General features: G+C 29.7%; 1 protein-coding gene across 1 annotated transcript in view; it reads left to right on the top strand.

The window, feature by feature from the left end:
- Positions 1–18,043, top strand: part of LOC132731515 (gamma-aminobutyric acid type B receptor subunit 2-like) — a 31,909-nt gene extending 13,866 nt beyond the window's left edge. The window contains exons 5-16 of the mRNA XM_060717708.1: positions 1,093–1,158; positions 6,005–6,202; positions 6,539–6,647; positions 7,168–7,292; positions 8,020–8,083; positions 9,449–9,532; positions 9,918–10,068; positions 12,883–13,018; positions 13,873–13,980; positions 16,774–16,896; positions 17,472–17,807; positions 17,960–18,043. Coding sequence (XP_060573691.1) covers positions 1,093–1,158; positions 6,005–6,202; positions 6,539–6,647; positions 7,168–7,292; positions 8,020–8,083; positions 9,449–9,532; positions 9,918–10,068; positions 12,883–13,018; positions 13,873–13,980; positions 16,774–16,896; positions 17,472–17,807; positions 17,960–18,043 — 1,584 coding nt within the window. The remainder of the gene's footprint in view (positions 1–1,092; positions 1,159–6,004; positions 6,203–6,538; positions 6,648–7,167; positions 7,293–8,019; positions 8,084–9,448; positions 9,533–9,917; positions 10,069–12,882; positions 13,019–13,872; positions 13,981–16,773; positions 16,897–17,471; positions 17,808–17,959) is intronic.
- The last annotated feature ends 3,800 nt before the right edge of the window (positions 18,044–21,843 follow it).

Here is a 21,843-nt window from a genome sequence, read left to right on the forward strand (position 1 = left end):
CCAAAAAGACATCGGAAGTTTACCTGAAATATCTTTTTAACCTACTTTCAGACGATATTGGATATTTCATAATGCTAATGTGATCATTTATATTTTCTATTATTTGCTAAATCTAATGTCAAGAAAATGATATTAAAAATATTTTCAAGAAAAATACATCATATTCATAAAATTCAAAAATGCCTACGTGGAAATCATATTGATTTTCTAGAATTCACGAACGCTTACATGAGTATCCAAACGAAATCATCGTTTAAACTAATACGCGGATTAAATTAAGCAGATACTTAATTCCTTACAGATTGAAACTAAAAACAAATTTCACAAATCAATTTTATGATTGTCCAGTTGTCTTATGAAAAAAAACTGAACTATAATGAAATGTAATAAGGCAAACAAGTTTTTTAATAAACCCGTTGCATACATGATGTGTTTAAGTACATAACTTGGTTAATAATATAAATTATCTACACCTTTTGGTTAATATATGATCTATGATTAATACTGAAACTTAGTTTAATACTTGTATATGGAATTATTCCCAACTCTTTTTAATATAAACATATGCAAAGATAGTCAAAGATTACAGATCATGTTCAGGCCAACATATAACATGTTCATGTTTGGATGCATAGCATCACTGATATTTTCTATGTTTTTGTTATGTTTTATTTTTGAAAATTGACATTATTTCTGCTTTTATCTTGAAAACATTAACAATCATTGAGTCACGAAGTACGTCATTTCATGCGTTTTTCTTCCTAGCATCCTTCGCAATTTGTTTTCTTGCATGAGTACATTGTCTAACGAAACCACTTTCGTTAAATAAACGCCTTTTTATAATATCGGTGTATCATTTTAGAAAGACAATTTATACGTTCACAGAGTTGATATTTCGACAATTTTGCCTTTAAATTATTAAAGGGACAATCTTAAATAGTGAGTAAACTGTCGAAGGAAAATTATACAAACTGTTAAAGCATTAAGGCGTTTTTATGTATTTACTTTGTCAAATAAATTATATTTATTTATTTTTTTTAATTTAAGGCTGATTTAATTAAATCATACATTATGTTATTTCGACTTCTACAGCAATTTGGAGTTCGGATCATTATGGCAGCATTCAGAGGAAAAGTTGCACCAAAAATATTTTGCGAGGTGAGTACAAAACCAAACTTCTACAAAACGTTTCTATTGAAGGAAAAGATAAAGATATTCAAGAAAAGGGTACGGAAAAGGCTAACAGGTGGTGTGATTAGGACACCTTCATGCGGATTAAAAGGATTAAATTTTTATACTGTGGAAAAAGGATAAAGCAACGCTTGTGTGAACTAAATATATATTTTATCACATATTGTATCAAATCATGCCAATTTGTCAAAATCGTATTCAGAAAATAGAAATATTATCAAACTTGGAACATATAAACTTCAAACAAAGGCAAACAAAATATGAGAAAATGTCAGAAATATCCAATATGGCCGTTATGCATGTAGATATACTTTTTAATCCTGTTTACTTTTATCAATAACGACGAAATAGTACCCATTGAAATATTTAATTATTAGTTGTTGTCGGTATAGGTCCCTATTTTTGTGATAAATATTATATTAGCGGTAACCTTGTGACAATATTTCTTTCTCATTGTTATTGAAATCGTTAAGATATTTGAATGAATATTTTCAATTTCAATCTCTCAGGCAAAATTTCGTGATATGTCATTTTTACTCCATTTTCTTTTTATTTTTTATGAAACCAAGCGTTCTCGTTAATGTAATTTTTTTTTGTAATCTTTTCTCATATCCGGCACATATCGCGTTAAGCGTGTTTAATGCAGATGTTATGTATCACCAGAAATGACATCATGAAATAATAATAATGTTGCAATTTCTCATTTTTTTGTGTTTGTCTGATTGAAATGGATTATTCCCTTATTTGCTTTACACAAAGATTTTATACAATAGTTTGCACTAGACTTATCATTGTACGATCATTGTATAGGAATAAAGAACGACATATACAATATTCAATAATATTATAAAAACGTAATGTAATGTTTAAATGGTGATATGTAATGATGTATGAGTTTAATCTTGTCGATATCACCTGTCAAATTGATAATTTTAATTAATAGTAGAATTATTTATATTCAATTACTCGTATAAGAAATAGACAAAACTGTGCAAAAAAAGTTAGTTACAAGTGATTCTTAGAATCATGGCATTGTTCTTTATGGATTGATAAAGGTATTTATAATCGATACCAGCCAGGCTCTATACATTAAAGATTACAGAAAATTAATATGTTCTCAAATATTCCTTTAAATTACTATTGTAAAACGAGAATCTTAGCAAGCTTTACTGACCTCGAGACAAATGATTTGTAGTTAAGAAGAATTATTTAAAAAGATGTGGGGTGAGCTGTTTCTATGACGATGCTCTTTACCTTAAAAGCAAGCTTAAAATGTCCAGATATATTTGCTTGAACGCGTTCATTTGGTTTAAGATGTTTTTGTTAGTTCAATCCCACAGTATTTGCTATGATTATTGGAGTTTCAATCAAGACAATTTGTAGAGCCGTGACCTTTTTATTATCTTTTTACATATAGCTACATTAATATTAACCTTGGTTTGATATTTCTGTTCGCTGTATATGGAAGGAATTCCTTAATTGAATAATATAGGTGTTTTTTTGTATTTTATAATATACTCTTGGTCATATAAACATTTCTAGGTAACAACGTATGTGCATGATATGAAGGAAAGTACATTGTTTAATCATCTAAAGTGTACGTTGCGTATAGTGTTTTCAATAATAAAGCTATATTTTACATAGTTAAACATAATGTTATAGAAGAAGTTTTATTTGCACTAAAGACCTATAAAGAGCCATTGACAAAGCATCAATATATATACATACAAAAAAAGAAACATGGCATACGTGACAAAAAGTCGAGATGTGTATTCACGGGAAATTATTCTTTGGTAAATGGGAAAGTAGCTCATACACTTTAAGCTGATTTACTGTGTCATATAAAATAACCAAACCAAAGAGCTTCAGGGAACAATATTAAACGAAGAGTGGTTTCACATGACATCTCGCTTGGGGGAGGCAGAATAATGTAAATATTACAATATGACAAAACATATTAATTTCTATAAAATAATAATATGGTTAACGAGGTTGGATGCTCCTAGATAATATGTTGATATCATTTAAGGAGTTTGCTCTTTCTTCAAAATGGGCACTATCCACAAATGATACATAGTGCTAAATATGATACATTCACCAACACATAAATGCCCCATCGAAAAACGAAAACGAAAATATAGAGCACATGCTGGTGATCTGTACATAACAACGGCATTATAAACAGAAAGATTAGGAATCTCCATCAACAAAACCATTTTTAAAGGTATCTATGACTAGGTTATCATATCAAAGTACTCAATATTATGCATACAACATAAAGCATTTTGTTTGACCAAAAATATTAAAGTAGTCTTATAAAAGATGATGTAGATATATCTATATATATTTTATCGAGTCACCGTTTTCTTTTTAGATGAGTTAACCCTTGACAGGTTAATATCAAAAGCGGATTATAATATATATAATGTAAAGCAATTTATTTTTACAAAACATTTTGTCTTAGTAAGCATTAACCAAGCATTATGCTATAGATATGTCTGCATGTAAAATTGGCAAATCTACAGTGAATCGATCTGTTGCTGACGTTTAATAAAAGCATGATACGTGCAAATACTTAAATTACGAATATCTGTTTCATTTTCTGTATTCATAAGAGCAATAAATTTAAAATTACCAGGGTGATTCCAATAGCATCTCTTGATATATTTTGTACGAAGTTCTTTAAAGATATTACATACAAGTACAAAATGGTATTCATCTTCTAATGTATTACATATATGACAAATTCGTTCATTAAAAGGAACAAATTCTGGTTTTCTCCACCTTCCAGATTGTACAGATTATCTATGAGATGACATGCGTAACCGTGCTAAAGCTATTCTGTACTAACGGATATTTATAACATCTAGATATTTGCTAAAATTAGTGCTCTTGTCGAGTCTTCTAATCTGTTATTTAAATCAATCAGCCATATATATTTTATCCTTTGTTTTACTATCAATAAAATAGTAATCAAATAGTTTATTTTCAACACCTTGGTTGAACCATACATGGTCAAACCCTTGTTTTATTAGAAAGCTCTTAACATTAGTCACCCAGTTAGTTACATTTGGTTCGTTAACTGCATCATTCTTTAACATCAAATAAATATTTCTAATATACTTTGATTCTGGACATGCACATATTTTTAACCAATATTTTATAACACTAAACATTCTGTATGATATCAAACTTTGCCTACCAAGCTCGCCATATACACATATATACATTTCGGGTAGATGCTTTAACACTTAACAATCTTTTACAAAAACTTAAATATGTTCTTTCTACATGTGCGGCTTTATAAAAACCACATACCTCTGGGGAATACATTAAAATTCGCATAATTAACTTATCAAAAAAGTCAAGTGCATGTTTGGGTAATAAATCTGTAAATTTATATAAATACATTGTATTTATTCATTTTGAAAAAAGCTTTTAAAGCCTGTCAAGCTAACAACTGATCATGTTGAATATATGAACCTGAACTACCTGACGTAAATAAAACACCTAAATATTTAAAACGTGATACAATTTCTAATTCCTGATTTTATACAAGAAACGTAAATTCTGAGGTAATCCGCCTGCTTTTCTGAACACCATGACTTTAGTTTTTCTCGTATTTACTGTTAATTTCCATGTATAACAATATTCTAATAAAACGTTGCAATTCATCTGCACTTTTCGCAAAAAGAATAAAATCATCGCCGTATAACAACAAACAGACCTATCTTTATCATTCCAACATCAATACCTTTTATACCTCTATCATTTAAAGTTTACTCCAGATCATTTAAATACATGCTAAAAAGAAAAGGCGAGAGACTTTCACCTTGACGAACGCCTAAATTACAGTAAAACGCATCATTTAACTCATTATTACATTTCAGTTGTGACTTAACATTGCTATACATTGACTTTATAACATTTAATATATTTCCACTTACACCACAAAAGTTTGTACCACAATATATCCCTAACAACAAAATCGAAAGCATTTTGAAAATCTATAAATGTACAGTACAAATATTCCTTATTATTTAAACAATGGTTAATCAACCCATTAAGAACAAAAAACATTATCAGTTGTACCCATAACTTTTCTTAAACCTGCCTGAGCTTCAACATATATAGAATAGTTTTCAGCCCAACTATCCAGTCTGTTGTTCAAAACTCGACTAAGCAATTTGCCAAATGTACTCAGTAATGTAATTCCACGGTAATTTCCTGGTTCATTTATATCACCTTATGGATTGGAACAACAAAACCCTGACTCCATTGCTCAGGAAAATAACCCCTGCTTAAACAACTATTAAATAACACATGAAAGTAACTTTTTAATTGATCAGCACCATTTATAAAAAATTCATTTAAAACATATCTGGTCCACTTGCCGTGTTACACTTTAACTGCTTTATAGCTTTGATAATTTCTGAGATTGTTATTTCTACATCTAGTTCTTCAAACATAACTTGTATTTCGTTATTGAGAATCATATCGTTAAAATATAAAATATCATCACCAGCTTGATAAAAATGGCTATCTGGGTTATTAATTGCGCTAAAATAATTCCCAAATGTATCTACACCTATTTTGGGAGAGCTATTATCACATACAGATTCCTTCCAATAAAGTTTTGCATTTTGAACAATCAACATGACACGATTGTCACCATAAAGAGCAATCCAATAGTATATGCCTTTAGATTGAGGAAACTATCATTTTAAGCTTCTTTCATGTACTGAAGCGCCATTGCTACGTATGTCTTCTACTAATAGATCCTCTCGTATTGACATTACTCATCTATATTCAGGTGTACCATCAAGGTATGTATGGCGATAGCTATGTCTGGATACTGTCTGGGCCAACATTGTTTGATGGTTGGATAGATGATGCTGACATGAACAAAATAGACTGCACTAAGGAAGAGTTAATTGAAGCAACTAATGGACATTTCACTCTTGATCACCTACGAGAAAGTACATCGCAAAAGCCATGTACTTTCGGAGAGGTATTTTTAAAAAAATCATATTGTCATATTGCAAATAGCAAATTGAGACATATTTTAACCTATGTAGTTTATTTTGTCCTAAAACGCCTTTTAATCAAATGGTTTATCCAGTGACATATTGTTGGATCATAAAATTGTACATATTTAACAACCTATGCTTAATAATAAAAACAGACGCATTTGATAAAGTCTCATTAAATTTAATTTAATTACAGCGCTATATATCAAGGAGCTAGATTATGATCAGGCAACAAATTTGACAACAGTTTACCTTAAAATGTTGATGAAAACCTACCTTGGTTTCTACATATGTAAATAATTTACTTTTACATTCAGACCCCAAAAGAGATAATGAATAAATTGCAAGATCTTGTGAAAGTTACTAATTACGAAATGTCAACATTTATAAGTTGGATCTATGACACACCTTGGGCGCTCGCACTAGGTACGTTTTAATTCTAAATCAATTGTTATTAAATGTCGTAATTACGAATATGCTTATTTTCTTTATTTGATCATAGTGAAGCATTTGTGTTAAGGTTTTTAACGTTTCTGCCTGCTAGTTTCGCCATTAGCTTTAATGTTGAAGTATTTAGCAATGATAACGAACTTTAATCAGCTTATTTCCATTTAATAATTGAAGCATGTTTCAAATAAGAAGGCTTTTTTGGATTTCTTTAATTGTTTTATTATTTAGACAATTCATTAGGTTCTGAATTTCCTATTTATTTGAAACACTACAATGGGCGTCCGTGGCTGAGCAAAGTCGTTGCCTTCAACCCACTTGCACCTTAACGTTTTGGATTCTTTAATTTGATGAAGCTTTCCAGCTGGCTAACGTTACGCTAACTTCTATTCAAATGATATAACGGTCACGTTTACGTAGGATTACAGCTAGCTAACGAAACGGAACGACGTTAGGATCTTTTCCAATTATATAACGATCACTTTTATGATTTACGTAGGATTAAACAACAGTATAAAGTATTTGGCTGAATCAGGACTACAGCTTCACAACTATAATTACAGTTCTCAATACATAGACGCTGTTATCCATGGGATGAAGGAAGTTCGCTTTGATGGTGTTTCGGTGAATATGCATTTATTTGAAAGAAATAAGCAAATTGATTATAATTAAGTATTTTTACACACCATATTACAGGCAAATATTTTCTGAGTTCAATGGTACTTATTTTTCCAATGTAGCTTATGTACTTTTCCCAATATGCGTGCATAAATTATGACATATATTTTCATCAAAATATTGTCGTACAGAAAAGTTTCTGCAAGCATGACGGGAAGAGTAAAAAAGCTACAATGCTAGTTATCTGAATGAATTTTTAAGATATCGTCATATGGCCATTGAAAATTCATTCTCCACTATAACAAAAAGTGCCTCATTTCTTTCCGTTTCCGAAGTAAGTTTCATATGTGATATGCAAGAAAAAAGTTAAATACTAGCTGCTTTCACAGACGTTTTATTGATGTTATATCGTTTAATACGAAATTAGCGCACTTTGAGGAAAGTATCGTATCGAAAACAAACAATTTCGTTATTACAATTTTCTGGAATTATGTTTGGTATTACTATTTTTTAGTTAATATGTTTTATTGTGATATTGATTTTTTTGTATCATTTTCTTAACAAAACACATATAATTTAATAACTCATAATAATTTGATAAAAGATCATGTTTACTAGTTAGTATTGCCTTTCTCCTTACATTAAATGTACATGAAACTAATAATCTTTTATAAAAAAACTCATAAAATTATACTATATACATTAATGTTACTGATGTACTATTATGTTTAAGGGACCTGTGGCCTTTGATGAGACTGGTAGTCGAGTAGGTGTCAATTTCATTCAACAGAACTTTTGTAAGTACATATATTGTCAACCAATTTCAAGTTTTCAAGTAACATTAAGAAATTTACCTATAAGTAAATGTAAATTGTTTTGTTCTTGTCAATCAAACCTTGAAATAAGCTTGTACATATACGTTCAGATATATCACATGAACTTATTTGTTTAATGATACTGCGTTGTACATATTTTAATTTCAGAAATTATAAAGAGAGTATAAAGGAGTTAGTAAATTGAATACGAATACGAGGTTAATTTGGCATAAAAATACATTTGTAACCAAATATATACATTTAAATATAACACATTCAAAGAGATATAGAAACATTTACTGGAAAGTTAAAATATTAATCCCAACTTTACGTAGTGAGTGAACAGGTGAAACTCAAAATAAGTTTACATTTTGCCATAACTCCTTTCTTTCGTCTTTCTTTTTATACTTTACATCGCATGAACAATAAATAACTGACTGGACCAAAGGAGATTTCTATAAAATATACATCTGAATAAACTTGTAACACTCGATTGAGAAAAAAGAGTGATGCAGTCTTTTTATATGTTAGGCAGCTTTATATTTCATTCGAAGCATTTTTCAATATCAAATGTTTCCAAATTATTATTATTAAAAAAAGTCAATTCCTTTGAATATATAGTAATTTCAGCTAAAGTTGACAATGACAATATGACCATAATGTCATTTTAATGAAACAATACTTCATGACAAAACGTGTTTCAGCTATAAAAAACTAATTTTTGTACAATTCTCTACTTTTATTGTTCTTTAATTAACTATGAAACCGTTAAATGGCTACCATTTAAATCGTATTAGATTGAGAAGGTTCGCTTTCATTCTTTTGATACTAAAGTTTATATAGTATATATATATATAAGCGTATATATAAGCGTTTTTAAGACTATTTTGTGAAAGTGTACGCCAGGTGAGAAAAGCCAACATCTGCCGAATTCTGCTTAATATTTATTTAGGCATCTAATCAAATTTGTCCAAACAAAAGAAAATCCGGTAATCAAACTTAAACATCACAGTTGCTTCAAATTGAGACCACTCTCCAACATATATTGAATTTTGTGGGTACTTTCAGCCATAAAATTTGTGTAAATGAAAAGAAAAACATAAGGAGCAAGTTAAAGTTATTTTCGATATTTTAAATGTCTAGTGAACTATTTATCCACATAGATATATTCAGTATTTTTGAAAAGCAACATTTGGCGTATATAATTTATCATGTCAATATATGAAAATACTTAAAATTGTTTAAACTAAAGCATTCACAAACATGGATAAATATAAACTTTGATAATGTACATATCGATATTGCAAAACCATTTTATAACTTTTTTTTGTTAAATTACTTGTTTAGATAAGGAAACGCGTAATGTTGCCAGCCTTGACGGCACAACAGGTCAGCTGACGTGGCTTGTAGATAGTTCCTCTCTCTGGTCAGGTGAATATTTTCTTCTCTTTATACGTATTAAATAATACTAAAAAGAAACATACATTATAGGTTGGAAAACATCTACTTATCAATCAATATCTGAAAAAATGTGATCCCCCAGAAACATTAAAAACAGCAATATTACATGAAAATTGGTTTGATTGAGTCCGTACATGAGGGATGATGAAAAAGGGAAAAACATCCCTCACGCCCCCTAGCACCGGCTTAAGCGGTGCTCAATTTGAAACATTGAAAACTGCTGGACTCAATGATCCCGAATGTAAATCAGAATGGAGATTAATTTATAATATACGCATTTGTAATTCACGTTTTATTCAATCAATCAAATCAAGTATCTTGACTCTGTTTATAATACAAACTTATCTTTATAAAGGTAACGAGATTCCAAAGGACAGATTTATTTATCAAGATGTATTAGTACCACCTAGCAAGATAGCCTTTGGTCTGATAGTTGCCTTGGATTTGGTTGGATGCTTGTTATCAATGACATTCTTATTTTTCAACATCTACTTCAGAAACAACAGGTACGTATCTCTTTTGTCTTTTGACTACAACATGTACAACGAACGATTTTGTCACAAATACACCTCGAATCTAATTAAAATTTGTATTTTCTATGATGCGGCAGGAAAAAATATGTGTCAATTTTTTTACAAGTGGCTAATTAGTATACATGCCATGTATATGTTCAAACAAAATGATTATGACAATGTTCAAACATAGTGATTATGACATAAATTGAAATATTGGCACGATATGAACATTATCACGTAAAATGAATATAACAACATTGCGACGTCAAAATAATATATATATACATTGAAATATTGAATGTTATCATGTAACGATTAAATTACTGTCGCACCATCAACATGACATGTATATGTTAATACGACATGAACATAACACTAATTAAAACAAATTATACCACGACATTGACACAACATGTATGTGATCAGTGCAAATTGAGGCCCAATTTTAGTGTTATAATAAACTAATTTCTTCCTGGAAGTAACAATGACGATTTGCATAGCCAATGATTTTTTCTAAACATTCTCAAATGTTTACTTTCAAAAACCAGATATAGGTTTATTAATTGTGTTAGAACGCTCTGTAAGTGCATATCAATATGGATATGAAGTTTGATTCCATAATTTTGTGTAGATACTATGAAAAAAGTCTGCTTATTTTCTTGATATTTTTGGTTAATAGCTTCGTATAACCAATAGTGCAGCTGCAAAATGAATGTTGGATACATGAATTCGTGAGGTTGAAATCGTGAACTCGTGAAGTTGAGATGCTAAAATATTGAATTCATGAAGTTGAAATCTTGAATTTTTGAAGTTGAAATCGTGAAGTATAAAACGTTAATTTGCGAATTTAATTCTTAAAGTTGAAATCTTGATTTTATGAAGCTGAGAACTTGAATACAGGAAGTTAACATTGTAAATTCACGAAGATGAAATTAGAAATTCTTGAAGTAAAAATGTCCCCACCAGTCTTACGTAAATTTCATATCTAAACGCTCTCGCAAAAGAGTTTTCCATAAATTTGTAAAAGGTGCTTGCAACTGTTTCTCTCAGATTTTGTAAATAATCTGCTTTTAATATAGCATAGGTTCTATAATGCTGTTCCCCTTATAAGTGATTTTAATTTAGTAATTCGTCTTTTGAAAGTTTATAATTGTTCTAGTGATAAAGTTATATGAAAATGTCAAAACAATTAGCAATCACTAGGGTATTTTAACGAATCAATAGGTAACATCTATAATAGGATTCTTTTCGAACCAACTAGTTAAGACGAATATTATCCGTATATTTCTATGAAAAATATGCACAAAACCACGCTCGTGCTATATATTTATCTATGAGGATCATTTTATAATGTTAATTGATAATTTATTGATTTCTTTTTCTCCTTGTAGACAATAATAACTGTGTGTAAATTGTACATTTTTAAAACAAGTTTTTGTAATATCTAGTGCAATTAAAATGCTAACAACCCTGATTTTCAGACGAATAAATATATCATTTATCTTATTTGTCTTTGTTAAATATTGCTTGTCACAATTTAGAATAAAAACGATAAGAAAATGTCAATTTGTTCAAATGGAAAAGCAATAAACTTCAATAAAAATCAATTTCAATTAAATGTAATTTCAATTAAATGCATTATCAATTAAATGCTGCTTTCAATTTAATATGTAACACTTTGACCATTTAGCTTCTAGCACTATTACTGCATTATTATAGTGTATTTGTCTTGAACATTTTTATGATACCATTAAATCAGTTGATTCTCATTGTCACTTCATGCATATTCAATAGGAAAATCTATTCTTGTTATTAAGTAATGAAAGTTGAAGAACGAAAGCCATACCAATACATCAGTCCAAATTAAGATATGAAATACCATAAAATCAATACATTATAATTATGAAATATTTCATAATGACAGTAAAGGGTATACGCGTTGCCTTGACAAAAAAGATGGTAAGATATGAGTAGGACGTGTACATATGTTTTGTTTGCTAGGAATGGAGAAAACTGCACCAAAACTGACATATTCTATGCTCAAATTTGTTATTAGAAAATATTGATAATTGCTAAACAGTCTCAATGTAAACATAAAATAAACATGCCACTGACTTTACACAAATCAGATATGTTATATTTGAAATTCTAGACACTATAGGTGGTAACAATAAAATATATAGTATGATTATAAAGACTCGTAGTTTTTTGTTGTTAAAAACCAACTTTTCTTAACCTGAAATAGGGAACGCAGCTTTCCATACATAGTTTATTCATTTTTTTTATTCAAATTTAACATATTCAGTTAGAATTTCATAGACTTCAATACATTTCTGTGACTAGAATATTTTACTTAAGGATTAGCATAGTATATCTCTAATATCATTATTTTATAACAACGTAAACTGATATTAACGGTATTTTTCTTGATTAAATTCAAAGGAAATCCAGTTACAATTTAGTTCAAAGTCTTCGCACAAAAGTGTTGTAAAGAAGCCGTTCGGTGACATTCCTTTACCAAATTTAACTTTTTGTCAAAATGTCATGTTTCAATTGTTTGATACATATATGATAAAATAAAGCAATAAAAAACAAAAACTACGTTTATTTTTAGAGACAGAGAAGAAAAGAAAGCAAGTCGGTGAATTATTGATTGAAAGATACTAGTTTTAGACTTTTTTTTACTACAATTGTTTTTCTTTATGATTTTTATTCTCTAGCTGTTGCATAAATCTTTGTATTCTTTTCAATCATATTAATATAAAAATGTCTTTAAAATTAATGAATATATAATTAACATTTTAGATCAATTAAAATGTCTAGTCCAATGGTGAACAATGTTATAATTGCCGGATGCCTGTTGATGTATTTGGAAATTCTTGTAAATGCAATAGACTACTTTAGAAACAAGAACGACGTGTTCGGCGACAGCATGTGTATGGTAAGGTTGATTTCAATCCTTCAAATTTTAACAACATCTTTTTCCTGATTTAGAATATAGCTATGTTAAGACATTACTTTAGATTCGAGCTTCTTGGATACACGGCAAAACTTAATACATGTAGCGTAGAATAGTAAAGCACTCTTTTCTACGGTAAAATAGAAATATGAACAACATTCGATTTTCTTACCTTAATCATACCAACAGTTTGAAGCGCCACCATATTTTCTTTTATGCTGTGTCTGTTTTGTGCAATGCAATATTTATCTTCAAGTGAAATGAGATTTTGCAAAATGTTTCGCAAAGAAACTACAGCGTATGAAACTTAATATAATCAATGATGCTTTTGTACATTTTGTGCATGATATAACATTGATTTATCTGCGGATTGAGCAATTAATTTATCAACTGACATTTTATTCTTATTCTATAATAACAAAACATACATGTATTATAAATTTCATTAGCATTAAGTGGTGCATAACAAACTTATAGCTATACAAACAATTACATTGCTTTTTACCAAACTTGACAAACACAGCATTTTACAATTATACAATTGTAAAATACATTAAAAGTTGTGTAATTTCTAATTAAATGAATATACATGTATATTTGATTTGACCTATTTTAAAAAAGCACGGCAAATGAAATTTACTGTATTTTTTAATGATTCAACTGTTTAAGATATTGAATAATAATGTAAAGTTAAAGTTCAGAGAAAAAGTAATATTTTATATGAATATTTTTTTACTAAATTAAGAGATTTAGTTACAAATCTTCAAGATGACAGAAAAAAGTCAATGTATGATGTATCTGTTACAAAATAGCGTTTGTTTTATCATTTATTGCAGGTCAGGACATGGCTTTTATCCTTGGGATTCACATCAATTTTTGGAGCACTTTTCTCGAAAACTTACCGTGTTTATGTAGTTTTCCGAGATTACAAATTGCGTGGGAAGGTATAGACATTATTTTGTAAATCTGATGGCGTATTTTATGCAAAATATACTTGCACAATTCAGTAATGTTCATGAAATAAATGAAATAACCACCATTTCTACTTAACAGTTAATGAACACTTTGAATGAGAGAAAAAATGAGTAAAAAGTTAAAAAGTAAAGCCATAATGCACGATGAACCATTTTTACCGGAACTAAATAATATGTGACACTTTTTTAACCTTTAAATCTATATCTACAAATACCAGACATTAGTGTTTACAAAATTGCACACTCAACTGTTCAATTAATGCATTTTAGGATCGATGATTGAATTTCTTATTTAAATATCTACCAATGTAATTCAAATGGTTCCGGTCCATTGCATATTTGGGTTAGTCACAAAAGCCAAAATATATTCCAAAGTGCAATCTCTAAAAATATTTCACAACGAGTTAAGCTTCAGAAATCCCTCTAGTACCTCTAAATCATATCCTTAGAGGAAAATTTAGACCCCCATCTCATTGGCCACATGATTTTACATATAATACTATTGGCTTCTTGTTTGTTTTTATGTTCATTTGAAAAGAAAAAGAATTATCAACTAAGTGTTTAAAAAACATTATTATATGGAACATGTTTGCAAACTTTGATGAGTTAAAACAGTTTCAGTTTTTCCAAACTGAAGCTGGACGCAAAGCGAAAATACGATAATATGACAAAGTTACTATTTTGTCACATTTACGTGCTTTCGCCTTTTTTGTTTTGCTGGACGTCAGACGAAAACACGTAAATACGATAAAGACAATACTTAGTCGTATTTCAGTCCCGCCGAGCGGCATGCGAAAACACGACAATATCAACAATTTGTCGTATCCTTGCATCTTTGCCTGGTGCCCCGCCGAGCGAAAGTACAACAAAAATCGTAACTTTCGTGATTTCGTTTTTAGCGGAGTAAAAATACAACATGTCACAAATCAGCAACCATACTGATCAGACGATACTTGTATTCCTGATTTGATCGTTGACAATAAAGAATCACGGTTTTTTGTTTCATTATAATGAATTTAGCCTTTTCTTGGCAAGCATAGTTATTTATAAACAAATTCTTGAAATAATAGCCCTGTAACTATTTCCATCACAAATCTTGTGGTGATCAGAAATAGACGTAATTAACAGACAGATTTCAAAAGAGACTACGATTTTTGAAAACAACGGACATTTTTCCTTGGCGAACTTCGTTGAATGAGCTAAATTAGAAACAGAGACTTTCTCTTGTAATGATTGACTTAACGGTTTATTTAATATGACATTAAACTCAATCATCAACGGTTACCTTTTTATCTCCCTTATTATTAATACATTATATTTGAAAGATACATTGTTTATTCTTTTCTTTAATTAGAAGATGAAATGTATACTAATTGAGGAAGCGAAAACAGCGTAGCTTTGAAATCTGTTGAAAATGTCAATTCCTAATGGAGGCTACCTGTGGTTTTTAGTATTATCAAAACATGTTAATTATTTCTGTTGCCTTTTAAAGATTTTGTTTTGCTACAATGATTCAGATACTTTCACATGACATTGGCAGAATAAAACTGAGTTTTTTTTTATCAGAACTGTTGCATTTTTTTCAACCGTCTGCTTTATTAATTTACCTGACATGTGATTTACCTTTACAAAAAAGGTTGACAGTATCACACACTTGTCTAAATGGTTTCAACAAGGATGGCAGACGTATATGTAACATATCTTATAACAGAAAATAAAGCAATCATAAAAATCACTTAAATAATTATGATGTTTTATCTTGCATTTGCAAGCCTTTAATTGCTATCATCTGATACAAGTAATACATTAATCGGTCAAAAACAGTTAGAAAAAAATCAGATTGTAATCATATTGTATAAAAGGGTAGACTGGTTTATTACCCTTCCAGATTTTCCCTTTTTTGCTTGGATATTGATCTGCCAAAAGAAAGTGATATTATCGAGCCAGACGGGTAATATACACACTAAATTTCCCCGTTGGGTACCCTACGATGTAAACAACATGCACTTTGACGATGCGCGTACGGTTCGATATTGCGCAGTGTAAATTCCGATATTCAAGCCAAATAAAAGATATTAACCAAAATGGAGTAGATCTAATGATAAATATTCTCATCAGCATTTAAAACACATACGAACTCGTCAAAGCTTGATTTTAATTACAAAAAAGTGGATTAAACAGACTTGTCATTTTCTCTTGTTTTCATTCGTTAGGTTACGGTGACGTCATTTTGCGATGAAGGGGTACCCTAAAGTGAATCTTGTTCGACATTTCATTTGAAACAGCAATGATTTATTCTAAATCGTCTTACTCGGCAGGGAAAGGGTAATACAATTATTATTTGGGTTTTCGAGTGATATATGTGCATATATAACATGCCTACATAAAATATCATCCTCGCCTAACGACTCGCTGATATAAAATCTTGGCAGGTAATATATCCACTTATATCACTCCAAAACCCGAATAACATTAAATATCATTTGAAATAAAAAAAATTGACAAGTCATATGGCCCTATATAACTGGTTGTTTTGAAATATTACCCGAGCCGCAAGCCATACAATCTTTCAGGAATACTTGTCACTAGTATTTTAAAACAGGAAACTACTATTTTTTAGAGAAAATGTGAGATTTTTTTATCAATTGACAGCAGCCGTGTATATAAAACTATACATAAACGTCACGATTATCCAATGAAAAGCAACGTTACAAATATGCAGTATTGTAGTATTTCATGATACATTATGTTTCATTTTTATAGGCAATCAAAGACTACCATCTTTTTGGAATGATTGGAACCATGCTTGTTGTTGATCTGTTGATTTTGATTCCCTGGACAACGTTTTTTCCTCTTGTCAAAGCAAAAGTATTAAAGAATGCTATGGTAAGGTCATATGTCATTTTGGCGGAAACAGAAATGTACTAATTTTAAAAGTATGAAATATATCCCGTATTTGACTTGCTTTTGTTTGTAAATAAATGTAGTAAATGTAATAAATGTCGCTTTATAAGCAGAATGATCTGTATGAAACTGATAGCTTTATTAATGTAAAGATTACTTAAATTATGTTTAAGGCACATTATGCCTCCGAAATCCATATTAAAGAAATGTCAAACATGTATTTAATAATGTTTAAATAATTGATTGAGAGCAAATTAAATGTATAATAGCTGCTGAATGTATGATAATGTGATGTAAAGGTAGCAAAATGTAAACAGAGTATTATCTTGACCTTCATACAAAATACTAATTCACTATAATTATACAAATTGCCAACAGAGCAAAATCAGCAAAAATAGTTCATCTATATCGCAAATGATTTTTTTTTTTTGAAACCGTAACAAAATATTAAAAGATTTAAATTTTTGTGAAATAAAAAGGATAGCATTTTTGAGCCATACTGGGCCTTTAATATACATTCAATTTGGTTAAATTTATTGTCAATGCTTTTTATGTAGGATGTTCGTAACAACAACATGATATATTCGGAGAGCTACCTTCATTGTTACAACGTAACCACGGCTTATTGGATGGCCGCTTTATATGTCTATAAAGGGCTTCTTCTAGCTTTTGGAACGTTCTTAGCATGGGAAACTCGTCAAGTCACCATTCCTGTTCTGAATGACTCCAAGTTTATAGGCGCTTGTATTTATAACGTTGTCATTGCGTGTGTATTCGGGGTACCCCTGGCGCATGTTCTCCCAATAGAACAAAAGACATTGTCGTTTGTGTTGGAGTCATGCTTACTTTTCTTCTGCACAACAAGTACTCAGTGTATCATTTTCATACCTAAGGTATAGTTTTTTTAATTTTGACTTAAGGTAACATGTATGAATTCTAGGCTTAATGAGAGTCATCCGCCCTTTCAAGCCTCTCATTGAGAGTACGGACCCCGGGCATGTCACCATTTTGACTTTGGCTGGACAGTTACTTGTTTATTACCCAGATTAAAGTCTTGGAACTAATCAGTATGGGTGTCATAGCAAGACAGGGTCGTGACCCGAGTAGGTCTCAAACTCTTGATCTCTAAGTTGACAAACAGAAACCTTAAGCACTAGACAATTGCTCCACTGGAATGTTTTATTTTTATTTACGATGCCTTTTATTTGGTTAGATTTTTTTTTAGAAACACTATCAGTGTTTTTTTTAAGTTGTCCAGAAATTTGAATTGTTATAGTATTTTAAAAGTAAATGTTTTAAGTAAGATTTTAAAAATTTTTGCAGAATTTTAATTGAAAAACAACTGATAAATTTGCCTATTACTTATGTTTTTTTTAAAATTTTGTTAAAAAATTTTATCTGTCAATAAAACCCTTTTTTTGTTACTTTTAACGACTGATTTCAGGAATGTTTTTAGTTTTACTTTTTTTTTAGAAAAAACTTCGGAAACCCAAGTTACGGAAATTTTTTAAAAAACATCTCGTCCCCAAAGGAAACCGGTTCTAAATAAGACAAAACAGGTTTTAAAAAATTTTAATTTAAAAATTAAAAGGGTTTGTTTTAAATTAGTTTCTTCCCCATTGTTCATCATATATTTATACTTCTGATTGAAATTAAATGAAATTTTGTAATCTTTTTTATGTTTACATTACGTATCATTTAAAAAAGAAAATTAATTATACTTGTTTAAATTATTTAACTAGGTAATAGTAAAACATGCAAATATATGTTAAACAAAATACATAAAGCATGGGGACCATAGAATTCTGCTGAAATTCGATACCTATATTAGCAAGGTAAATTTTGCTCAAATGGATCATAGTGCATAGGAAAACTGAAATATGTCTTTGTTAAAAATGGGTAACAGTTTATATAAATATTCAGATTTCCTTTTACATTTGAGAAATTAAGATTGAACTTTTATAACGAAATACTCACTATCTGAAAATTGCACATCTAACAGGAAGTCCAAAGGCATACAACATTTAATTTGAATTTCTTTCATATATAAGCAGGAACACTTAAACATAATTATGTTAAAAACGAATAAGAAATATATTAAGAAATAAATTGAAAAGTGCTTTCATTTAATTGTCTTTCAGGTATCAATCCGGAGATATATGATTATAATTGTGACGATAATAAAACCACTGCCGAGCTGAAGGATGAAAACGCCAAGCTGCGACGGGAAATTGCTAATGTATTAATTACTTTTCATTCATCTTTTGTTTTTCTTACGTGTACGCGCGCATTTTTCTTTCTGTCTTTCTTTCTTTTATTATTGTTTTTTGTGTGTTTTTTCTATTTGTTTATTTTGATTTTTGTTTGTTTGTTTGTGTGTTGTTTTTTTTTTTTTTGGGGGGGATGGGGTGGTGTTCATACTTAAATAAGGTTTACATTTGAAGGTGCATAAAATTTGACAGGACAATGCATATGATTTTCAGAAGCTCATATATTTGTAACACTTTGAAAAGAAAATGTAATATTTATGCATTTGCATTTGAATTAAAAAAAATACTTATGTACATTTATTGATACATTTAACCTTTATTTTATTCCTTTAAGTTGTCACACACGTACTCCGATTAAAAATATAATATTAATTTGTGCGCGGATATTTCTCTATTGATAAAAATATAAATATTTGTAGGTTTGTAATAAGACATTTTGTTAACGAAGTTCTTATTAGCGTGTAGTGGCTAAACTGTAATTAATAAATTCATGAATAAATGTCTACACCATACAACAGTGATAGCCTAGCAATACATGGAAAAATGTAGATAGTTATATCTTGTTTGTACACTCACATACCATGAAAATCTTTATGTTTCTTTTCATTTCATTCAGCCAAACATAAATTATTTATTATCGTATCATTAATGTTATAATAAATAACAAAAACTTGATATGAGTAGCAATGACACACTGAATATTTATTTCAATACACACACATACATCGACGACATGTATATAAAAAATAAATACTTACAATGATTTAAGTATATATGTGTCCCGGCCTGCTCTTAACATTTAATTATGTGAAAAAAATAAATGTAAAATCCCGTGTCGACGATTCATTCACTCCAATTCAAATAATTATACACATCTGTGGTTCCGTGAATCACTATCCATTCCACTTGAATACATCGTCTAAACACAAATAATAAAAAAAGTCAATAAACCTTCTCATTCAGAACCGCTTCACTCATACTTCTTATCCATGATATTTGTTAAAACAATAACAAAATTAATTGTCAACTCTAAACAATACAAAGCAAAATATATAGATATTCTATATACCCCTCAATTTCTATACAAATTTTCAACCGGTTCAAATCAAAATCATTCGGTCGTTCCACAGTACACCTGTACTAAATCTGCCGAAAATTAAAAAATCAAACTGTTTATGTTAGTTCAAAACATAAGCATCACTGTACTTTTAAATATTTGATATCTATATTTCAGGAGTCCATAGCCATAGCAAGATTAAGAAAATCGATTCTTAACATGACGGGAAATGTACACTTCTATAAGAAAGGAACAGATTATGTTCTCTTCAAAAGTTCTGGTCCAAAATTGGTGGGAAACATGTGTCTCAACAGCGTTCCAGACCATTCCGTTTAAAAGTGTAGCTTATTATTTTAATAACTTGCACACTACTTAGTTAATATCTAAACTGGCAATTGAAACAATAATTGTGTTATTACAAGATTTCTTTTTCTAAAAAAATAACTTAGAACTGGATATTTTATATATGAATTTTTATCGAAATATATCATATGGCAACATCAAACAAAACTAAGTTGACACAATGGTTTAGTACCATTTGAACACTTATATCATCTCTGGTAAAATGTTTACAAGTCTTAAGTTTACGGCATAAAACGTGGAGGTTTTTCATAAATTTGTATTTTTTCCCTTTTAAATTTTTAAGATTAATATTGTGGGAATGAAATTTAAAAATAAATTTAAAATCTTATTTTCCCCGAACAACCTTTTTAGACTTTACATAAGTATATCATCTTTATACATTAACATCAATGATAAACATTTTGCTAAATGTAATAGCATTGAATTTATTTCTATCTGAATCATAAATTTGGAAAAATCATTTTACATGAAAGAAGCAAGATATGTTTGTTTGTTTGTTTGTCTCATTTTACGCCTTTTCCCAACAGTATTTCAGTCATATAGGCGGGTAGTTTCCTAACCATCGTTCCTGGAGAGTTAAACCAGGACAAGACTACCTTCCTCCGCGCTAAACGAGCAAGATATGACATGTAAAAAATAACATGAGTTTTTGAGTTGATAAATTAATGTCCTGATCTTGTCTTGTTGTCATTGCTTGTTGCTTGTTGCTCTTACGGCACGCTTTCTTATTTTTTTTTGGAAAAGTGGTGCAATCTTTTTATTTTTGAAGAGTTGTCTGAAATTACCAAACATAAATGTATAAGAAATGTGTTAATTTGACACTTGAATAGTAGTAAACTTTTCAGTAAAATTTAGACAAAAGATATTTCGAAATTACTTATTTATTGTAAAATTCTAAGCCGTTTTTATGTAAAAACGTTTTTATTCGACTTGAAATGTCAGGTCAATTTAAGGGGTCTAAGTGTCTTAGGGGTTTTAGTGTCATGGTTCGAGATGTATTTGGTGACGGGATGTCTAGGGGACGAGGTGTGAAAGGGTCGAGAAGTCAGAATCTTTTCACACTTACTTCTGATATGTTTGTACAATCATCAGATTTTCCCCTGTACCAACAATCGTTGATCCTGTTGACCACAACGTCAATGTGTACCTTTATACATCAGAACTCTTTTGGAACGGCTCATATGCGACAGTTTATTTCTGAGCTACGATCTATGGATTTTAGTCTAAGTCAGATTTGTT

The sequence above is a fragment of the Ruditapes philippinarum genome, unplaced genomic scaffold, assembly GCF_026571515.1.
Source record: "Ruditapes philippinarum isolate M1 unplaced genomic scaffold, ASM2657151v2 ctg2768_1_1_1_1, whole genome shotgun sequence".
In the NCBI taxonomy this organism is placed as follows: domain Eukaryota; kingdom Metazoa; phylum Mollusca; class Bivalvia; order Venerida; family Veneridae; genus Ruditapes; species Ruditapes philippinarum.